Source organism: Schistocerca cancellata, chromosome 12, assembly GCF_023864275.1.
Source record: "Schistocerca cancellata isolate TAMUIC-IGC-003103 chromosome 12, iqSchCanc2.1, whole genome shotgun sequence".
Lineage (NCBI taxonomy): Eukaryota > Metazoa > Arthropoda > Insecta > Orthoptera > Acrididae > Schistocerca > Schistocerca cancellata.
The window spans coordinates 154,181,110-154,191,240 of NC_064637.1; the positions used below are offsets into that span (position 1 = coordinate 154,181,110).

The 10,131-nt window shown below is 40.8% G+C and overlaps 1 protein-coding gene across 2 annotated transcripts in view; it reads right to left on the minus strand.

Moving 5' to 3' along the window:
- The window catches only part of LOC126109414 (protein draper), a 450,571-nt gene that overhangs the window by 94,259 nt on the left and 346,181 nt on the right, over positions 1-10,131 (minus strand). For both annotated transcript variants that reach the window (XM_049914450.1, XM_049914449.1), the window contains exons 4-5: positions 2,344-2,512; positions 1,010-1,256 (exon numbers count right to left, since the gene is read on the minus strand). In XM_049914450.1, the coding sequence (XP_049770407.1) occupies positions 1,010-1,256; positions 2,344-2,512 (416 nt within the window). The remainder of the gene's footprint in view (positions 1-1,009; positions 1,257-2,343; positions 2,513-10,131) is intronic.

Below are 10,131 nucleotides of genomic sequence, written 5' to 3' on the forward strand. Positions count from 1 at the left end.
CAGCAATTTGCCATTTTTAAGTGCATATTTCTATACTCATAAATTTACATCACCACCCACAGTGTGTATATAAAATGTAAATTTGTCATTTTAATACATAACTGCTGTCTTAGTAAACATGAGCAAGAATATTATTCTGTATCTCTCGATGCTCTGAAATAAAACAAGTGCTGTAGTTGCACATGTACAAGGTGACAGTTATTGAACTGTATGGAAAAAAATGTAAATTAGTTACAAACTATGGCCTGCACACGCTGGTTTTGGGGTTATTGCTCTACACCTTGCCTTTAATACAGCCCCACAAAAACGGATGGAGAAAGTGGCGGTCAATAGAAGCCCATGCCAATGGCCTCTGCGTACTGCAGAGCCAAAAAGCAGCACATCGCTGGCAACGGGTCATACACAATGCTCATGACTAGTCTGAAGGTCAGCAAAACTTTGAAAAACATCTATTTTGTACGAGTGGTAGATAAATAGTCGCCACTATTAAAGTTCCAACCCTTTTTTTTCACAAGGGCTACAAATCTATGGTGTAGAATCACAAAAAAACATAAAATCAAAGTTCTACTGTACATACAATGCAGGTTTTCATGGTTAGTATTTGCATTTTCTGTGATATCTGTTTTACGGGCATTAATTCATTTAAAAGGCATATTTCTTGAACAATTCATTTTCCAATGCTGGAGTCATAATCAAAGGCTATTCTAATTCAGAAAGCAGCTGCAATCTCATAGAAGCTCCACATCTGATGACTGCAAGAACCGACTGTTGCCTGGATACATATGAACAATTCAGCTAGCTAGCTCGTATTGCAATGTAACTGCTTTGTGTGTCATTATAACCTCTGGCAATGTCAACAGCATCAGAAGACAAAATGTTTGGCAGAGAAAAATGCCTCGGACCGTGGCCTAATGACCGTAAAACAAAAATCACCGAGACCTGTCTGTTAAAACGTTTTGAAACGCTGGGACTGGAGCAGCAGCAGCAGCAGTGGTTGGCAGACACTCACAGGGGGCCGGTCCAGCCAGGCGCACAGTGGCAGGCACCCGAGATGTGGTGGCAGGAGCCGCCGTTCTGGCAGCGGCACTCCTCGCTGCAGTCCTGGCCGTAGTGAGAGGGCGGGCACTCCTCGTCGCAGAACTTGCCGCGCCAGCCCCGCGTGCAGTGGCACGTCCCACTGTACGGGTCGCAGCTCGCGTTGTTGCGGCACTGGCACAGGTGGTGGCAATCTGGGCCCCAGTGTCCCTCTGGGCACGCTGTGGAAAAACAGACAGCTCGCGTAACGTCGTAGTCCAAAAATGTGTAGCGCCTCGCAGGTGCGTCAAAACTACAGCACTGTGAGACGTGAGATGAAAGTCTGTGAAGCAGACACAAAGCAATGCAGAGGTCGATTCACACCGGATGCCGTAAACAGCAGGGAAAGTCACAGGCAAATGGAAATGTGGTCACACTAGACAGATTACCGACATGCTATCGCTTCACTTAACCTAGTACCGATCGGTGAAGATGAGGTTATCAAACAATTGGAAATCGGGGATGGAATAGCGACAATATAAAATGTATGAGCCCTTCCCCAATCCCCAATCCCTGATTCCTTAAAGAATCAGACTACCGTGTATAAAGCAGCTCCAAATGTCTTGATTACCACAAATGAGTTAATATGTTGAATGTTTCATCTTAAGAATTTAGAGCCTTCATCACTGAAGATGCAAAACCTTAATTTTTCTGACCTGTTGTAAAATGATATATATCTCTAGGTATCTTCAGTGGTATATGTGGATACTATCTGCAAAATGGGTAACAAAGACAGTTAGTACTAAATAAAAAGTAAATTAAGATATCTTGCTTGATGCTGCAGTTTCACCATACAAACAATGAACATTTGGTAAGCAATAAACTATTCTCTTTTCATTATTTTGTGGGGTTATAAGGGAGAAAAAGTTTTAAAACGGTTCGAAATGATTTTCAAGTTTGTTGGAAATTCCTCGGTGCTCCCATTATCAAACACTGTATGAGTATAATGTGGGTAATTTCCATTCTGTTTTGAGAAAAGTTACTTTCTTGTACATCTGAAAGTTTATGACATCAAATCTCATGAAATATAAGGGAGGTGGGAGAGGGAGGGTGGGAGGAGAGAGGGGAGGAGAGGGGGAGGGTGAGAGGGGAGGGGGAGAGGAGAGAGGGGAGAGGAGAGGGGGAGAGGAGAGGGGGAGAGGAGAGAGGGAGAGGAGAGAGGGGAGAGGAGAGAGGGAGAGGAGAGAGGGGAGGAGAGGGGAGGGGAGAGGAGAGGGGGAGGCAGAGGCGGAGGGACAGCTGCTGCAGTTCATAAAGTGTTTTACTTACACACACTGCAAGTGGGTCCACCATATCCATGCAAGCATTGGCATGTATCAGGGGCAACACATGTCCCGTGCAGACAATCGTCAGAACAGACAGCAATGCATTTGTCACCCGTCGAACTCTTTGTGTAACCGTGACAGCAGTCTTGTACTGGCCTGGTTTTCACCAGAGTCTGAAAATAAGAACAAAAAAATGAGATATCAGCCTTTAGTAATTCTCAAACAACATCAGGTCATCAGAAAATTGATAAATCAGCATGGGCCTCGACTGGGGGGAGATACAGTATAAAAAAGTAAAAATCTGTTTCAGTTCAACACAATTCGATCACAAGAATTTCTTGCAACTCCAAGAATCATTAACAATGTATAGGTACAGACAAAAATATTGAGAGTGAAGTCATGTTCTGAAGTGACAGTAGAATTAAAAAGCTATTACGGAAACTCAATCACTATCATATCAAACCAAAATAAATAATGTTTATATGTTGTTTTGCAAGCTGAATAGTACAGGCATCAATTCCATTTTGTATACACTGTACACTAGTCCTATGCCATTACCAAAAAGAACATTTGAGCCACTGTCTTGAAATATAGAAGTTATTTCTTAAGAAAATACTGGTATCAAACGTCAAGTTTGCAAGGTAGGAGACGAGGTACTGGCAGAAGTAAAGCTGTGAGTACCGGGCGTGAGTTGTCCTTCGGTAGCTCAAATGGTAGAGCACTTGCTCGCGAAGGCAAAGGTCCCGAGTTCGAGTCTCGGTCGGGCACACAGTTTTAATCTGCCAGGAAGTTTCATTAATCCTACACTCAAACCTGAGGAAAAAATCTCTCTTCATGGCAGCCTTTGCTGATATTAAATGTCATCACTTCTCCATTTCTCTATTACGCTCCCTAATTTCGTCCATAGGCATTTTCCTTTAAGATTTCCCAAAAGTACATTCACATATTTATTGGCTCATAATGCTTAGTGAAGTTTCTCAGCAATTTATAAATTTATTACACATCTGTTTATATGGTAGAGAAAACCATGGGTAGGTTGTTAAGGAACTGGAAGTTTAACCAGTTTTCTAAGCTGCCATTAATGACTGTGAGGCCTGTATACTGACAAAGTATCTGTCCAATATGGCTGACCAACTGTTTCTGAAACAAATCCATAATTATTCTTGCAAAGCCACTCAGAAAAAATAACTGTGGATTTTCAACCATGTTGCGAGTCCATTTCTTTTAATAGTTTTCAGTTATACAGTTCTTATTCTCCACAATCAAAAAATGTGCCAGTTTAGGAAATAAACATGCTTCTCAGTGTTATGAAGCACCTTTATTCCAATGACTCACCACACAATGGTTGAAGATTTACACTGAGGTGGGAAAAGTCATCCGATACCGGCACGCACATACACAGGACATAGGTAATATCACGTACACAAAGTATAAAAGGGCAATGCATTGGCAGAGCTATCATTAGTACACAGTGATTCATATACAAAGGTTTCTGACGTGATAATGGGCCCTGGACGGAAGTTAAAAGACTCTGAATGTGGAATGGTAGTTGGAGCCAGATGCACGGAACACTTCATTTTGGAAACCATTAAGGAATTCAGTATTTTGTGATCCACAGGGTCAACGCTGTGCTGACAGTACCAAATGTCAGGCATTACCTCTCACTGTGGACAACGCAGCGGCCGACAGCATTCATTCATATAATTATCGAGAGCAGGAGCGATTGCATACAGTTGTCACTGCCAACAGACAATCGACACTATGTGAAACAAGCACAGAAATTAATGTGGAACATAACTATCATATCTGTTAGGACAGTGCAGTGAAATTTGGTGTTAATGGGATACGGCAGCAGACAACCGAGGCGAGTGCTTTTGCTAACAGCACAACATTGCCTACAGAGCCTCTCCTGGGCTCACAACCCTATTGGTTGGACCCTAGATGACTGGAAAACTGTAGCCTTGTCAGATGAGCCCCGATTTCAGTTGGTAAGAGCTGATGGTAGGATTAGTGTGCAGTGCAGCTCCCATGAAGCCATGGGGCCCAAGTTGTCAACAAACCACTGTGCAAGCCGGTGGTGGCTCCATAAAGGCGTGGGCTGTGTTTACGTGGAATGGACAGGATCCTCTAGTCCAATTGAACCAATCATTGACTGGAAATGGTCATGTTTGACTGCTTTGAGACTATTTGCAGGCATTCATGGACTTCATGTTCCAAAACAACAATGGAATTTTTATGGACGACAGTGTCTCCACGATAAATTGCTCGCGATTGGTTTGATAACATTCTGGAGAATTTGAGCGAATGATTTGGCCACCCAGATCACCAGACAAGAATCGCATCAACTTATGGGACATAATCAAGAGGTCAGTTCACACATAAAATTCTGCAGTGACAACATTTTTGCAATAAAGAACGGCTATAGAGGTAGCATGGTTCAATATTTGTGCAGGGGACTACCAAAGACTTGCTGCGTCTATACCATGTCAGGTTGCTGCAGTAAGCAGGGCAAAAGGAGGTCCGACATGATATTACGAGGTAGCCCATGACTTTTGTCACCTCAGTGTTCAAACACATTAAATACAGTGCACTCGTTTTTCTTACTAATATGTATTAATTCCTTTCGTATGTGCTGACATTGGAAAGTATAGGATCCCCCAATATCCAACTGTATGTGACTGATGACAGTCATCAAAACAGCAGCAGACATAAACCAGTCACTGAAATTCCACATGTGTAAAATACATGCCGTAAGAAGAATTATTGTTATGTCATGACATCACATTTACTGGCTTTGCAAGTAGAAGTAACATAGTGGACTCCTCTTTGGTTTTTCATTGTTTATAGTTAGATAATATGCACCAAAACTCTCTTCAGAGGCTTGTCCATTATCTAATATATGTTTTCTGAATCTACCTTGCAGTTAGTTTTTATAACAAGAAGAGTGTTAAAAATGACGAAGTGCATTAAGTAGGCACATATGTAAACATTAAGTTACATTACAGATCCATTACCACAACCCCCTTTTTTTTTGGGGGGGGGGGGGGCATTCACATTCTTTGGCCTTACCAACTCTCAACTAAATTACCTCATTTCAATCTAACACGCAATTTTTCATCACAACCAGGATTTCACGTAGGGTGCTGCAAAGGTCCAATATCACACTTTAGCCTTCACAAACAGTCATTTTTATTCATTCCCCACTCACTCATCGTATTCTGTGAATCCCATCAAGAAGTAGAACCTACAGGGATGTGGACCAAGTGAAAGTATACATTAGCAAAGGACAATGAAATAAAATACAGTCAATCCATACACTGTATTAATAATATGCTGCTTAATGCTATACAACTCTGTGTCAGTTAAACTGAATCAGAGTAAGTTGGGGGAAAAAGCTGTTGCTTCCTCATTTATACTAAAGAGCAGCTGCAGCTTCATGGTTTGTGGCACAGTAACAGATCAATAAAATTCTGAGCACCGCCTCACAAATTCCATTTGTTCATGTATTTTTTTTGGCCATATACCTTTCAGCCATCTTCAGTGGAGCTCATAACAATACATTGACCTCGAGATAAACCACTTAGCCACAGATTCAATTAATGCACACGTTTTTGCTGCCAATCAATATCTCAGGCACTCGTGTACCTGTGAATGTGTGCATAGCAGTGTGGTCTGTGGGTTTAAAAGTACAGTGAGTGCTGTAGCGTCATTTGTCTCACACTGAAGATGGCCAAAAAGTATACAGCTGAAATATTATAAGAAATGTTATTTATGTGGCTACACACCTGAAAGTTAATAGATCATTATACAGCATCTATAAATCCTCTATTAGTAGCTTCTTATTTACTTAATTACAATGGTACTTAAAAAAATTACATGTGTAAATACAGAGCCCTGTTCACAGTTCATTAGTACTTGCAACACAGATTTATAACAAACACTGCTGCTTGCCATGAAGCTAACGAGGCTTTTCCATATTTGGATACATATGTTCATATTTTTTATTGACAGCTTGTCTAATGACGTTGGTTGTGATTTCCAATTTATGTTAACTGAGAGCTTGTTGAATATCCTCAAATCGGAGCACATAACAACACACTGAACTCTACATGGTGAGGGAGAGTCTACATGAAAACTATTTTTGTTTTTTTGTATTGAGGCCATGCACATCAATGGTCAATTGAAAAACTCTTGGCGTCAGCAAAGAACGTGATTTAGGAGTAAATGCATTGCGAAGTAAGTTCCAAGAAAACTTAGACTTGTGCTACACTTCGGATCAGTGTGTCACCACAACTTATATTTCAAAAATTGATATTTTTTGATGGCTGAAGACAATATTAAGGATAAATTAAGGTATCACCACATTTCCCACCTTAGTGGATATTAAGAAGCTGACAGACAAACGATTCTAGACACTTTAGCAGAACTCATAGTAGACAGGAAGACTAGAAAACTAATCTGCCAGACTCTCGCAGACACATCGTCTTAAATGAAATTTCTTGGTGAAAAAAGTGTAGAAAAATTCGACAAAGAGATGCCTTCTCCTCATCACATAATGTTAGACACAGTCACCAGAGAATGGGGGAAAGAGAATACAAACCTCACTGTCTCAGGACAGAGAATCAAACTGTAGTGCATATCTTTTGCTGACAATTTATCTATCTTCACCAAGCCTATCTATAAACCAAGTATGCCATAGAAAACTTACAAGAGACAGAACCAAACACCCTCTAATTTTAGGAGAAAACTCATTTGATGGAAAATTTGCATCAAAATATAAGAAGATCCCTACCACAAATGAAAAATGAGAAATTTCATAACTGTCTTCTTTTAAATATCTCAGACAAATCCTTGTATCTTGTTGGGAAAAAATAAAAACTTTGAGGTTTGATGATGACACGTCCCTTGGAGACAGCAAAGGACTAGGAAAAGCAGTCGGATGTAATGGACAATTCTTGAAAAGAGGTTATTACGATTAATATCAACAGAATTAAAACCGAGGTAATGGAATATAGTCAAATCACAGGATGCTGCCAGGATTAGATTGGAAAAAAAGTTGGAAATAGACACTATAATTAGTAGACGGGTTTTGCTGTTCGGGCAGTAAAGTAACTGATGATGGAAAAAGTGGAGAAAATATGAAATGTAGATTGGTGATAGAAAGGAAAGCATTTCAAGAACCAGGAATTTGTTAACACAAGTTTTTGAAAGTCTTTTCTCAAGGTAAAGGTGGTTATAATTAAACTTTTGCTACTTGAGAGGACCTTATGAAAAACAAATGATTATTGAGCAATGAAACTTTGTGGAAACATTTGTAACAACATGCAGAAGAGAAATAATGAATAAATCACTGAAAGAACCATATTTTAATTTTCACGTTAGATGGTAACATTTGTTACTTGCATACCATGTTTACATTTGAGGTTACAAATGTTGCTCAATTTGATGACCATTCTGTGCTACAGACTACTCTACAGCTGCCTGAAACATCTCATGTGAGATGTTGGCTCCTCTCTTGCCACCCTACCTTCAATCTCCAATGTGCATTAGTGTCCCTTGTCTCACACATGGCAGTAGTAACTTCTTGAACAATATACAAAAAAAAACTGGCCAATTTGCCTCTCCCAGGAATAATTCTAAATTCCAAATTATGTTCTTTGATCCTGGAAGCAAAACAAGGACATCTCCATATTCCTTGATACTCGCAAAAAACAGAAGGACTATTGTTGTTGTTGTTGTTGTTTTGGCAAAAAAGTTTTATTAGTAAGGCCCTGCTCACCTCGTCCAGACTCATGTAGACTGTCTGCAACTGCAATGCACACGGATACTTGTATTTCAACCCTAAGTTGCCGTAGCAGTATCAGGGCCTTATGGCAAGTCATGACACTAACACTACTAAAAATGCAAATCTTGCAGCGCACAGTCTGAACATCATTCCTATGAAGTTACGCATGCAAATAGTAAACAGTTTTCCACTACACTGGCTCAAGTAATGAAAGTTTGGTTATAATCACCCTGTATCTGTCTGGAGTGTTTCCTGTACAATGAGAATGTACTGCATGAAACTGGTGAAAGAAAAAGTTTATGGTGCAACTTGACTGAAGGAAGGAATCTGTTGACAGGACACCTGCTGTGGCATCAAGTTACGAGTGTGGTTTGAAAGGTTCTTGGAATGGAATAGAAAAGAAGTACTTTCATGCCTGAAACTTTTTTACTTTTTCAATGTAGTCTCCTTGTAGATTAATGCACTTGCTCCAACAATGTTCCAGTGCCTTGATCCCATTCTGAAAAAGAGTTTCCTCCAGGCCTGCAAAATATTTGTCAACTCCGGCTAGCAATTCTCCGTTTGGAGTGAATCTTCATCCACCAAGAAAAATTTTCAGTTTTGGGAAGAGATGGAAGTCTGATGGAGCCGTATCAGGTGAATAAGGTATGTGTGGCAACAATTCATACCTTCGTATGCTGACATGGCGACGGTACATGTGTGCGGGCGTGCATTACCTTGATGGAAGATGATTTTCTTCCTTGCTAAACCTGGCCTTTTTTTTGCATATCTGTCGTCGTAATTTCTCCATGAGGTTAGCATAGTATTCTCCAGTAATTGTTTGCCCAGTGGAGAGGGGAATCTACAAAATGAATCCCCTCCATATCCTAGAAAACTGAGTCCATGGCCTTTCCCGCCAAAGGAATTGCCTTTGCTTTCTTTGGTGGCAGAGAATCAGAATGTTTCCAGTGCTTTGACTGTGGTTTTGTCTCTGAGGTATAGTACTGCGCCCAAGATTTATCTTAGGTCACAAACTGGTGCAAAAACTCTTGTTCATTTCTTCTAAAATGGGCCAAACATTGTTCCGATATGTCCGTTCTCATGCGGTTTTAATCCAGTGTCAAGGGTTGTGGCAGGTAATTTTTTCATTTTTAATTCTCCAATTAAAATGTGATGACATCTGGCAAGCATGAGCAATTTCACGGATTTTCAATTGGCGATCCTCCACGACTATTTTGTGCACTTTTGTAATGATTGCTGGAGTAGTGACACAATTGACCGATCACTGTGCTGATCATCTAAACTCTCCAGACCAAATTTATATTCATTTGTCCACTTGGCAACAGTTGAATATGAAGGAGCAGGGTGCTCCAGTACACTCTGGAAATCACCATGAACGCATTTGCTTTCATACTTTTCTTTACGAAGTACTTAATCGTTGCTTGAATCTCAATTTTTTCCATCTTAGCAAATCACTATGCAAGAACAAAAACACAGCCACGTCACAGCCACAGCTCTCTTTCGAGAGCATTGACGTGGCATGTGTTTACAGCAACAGTACAATGACAATGAATATCATGTGAACAACTCGTTGTGTTGGTGCTGACCTGTCGTGGTGATTCCGAGAAGTTTTCAAACCACCCTCATATCATCAATTTGGTAACAGAAGGGAGAAAGGAGAGTGAAAAAAAGAGAGAGAGGTGGAGGGGGGAGAGGGGGAGAGAGGGAGAGAGAGAGAGAGAGAGAGAGAGAGAGAGAGAGAGAGAGAGAGAGAGAGAGAGAGAGAGGGGGGGGGGAGAGAGAGAGAGAGAGAGAGAGAGAGAGGAGAGAGAGAGAGAGAGAGAAGAGAGAGAGAGAGAGAGAGAGAGGGAGAGAAGAGAGAGAGAGAGAGAGAGAGAGAGAGAGAGAAGGGGGGAGAGAGGGAGAGGAGGGGGCTAATTGAAGAGGGAGCCTGAAACATGAATACATGAAGATGGTTCAAATGGATGCAGACTGCAGCAGTCATTCAAAGAGGCTCATCTAGGTATA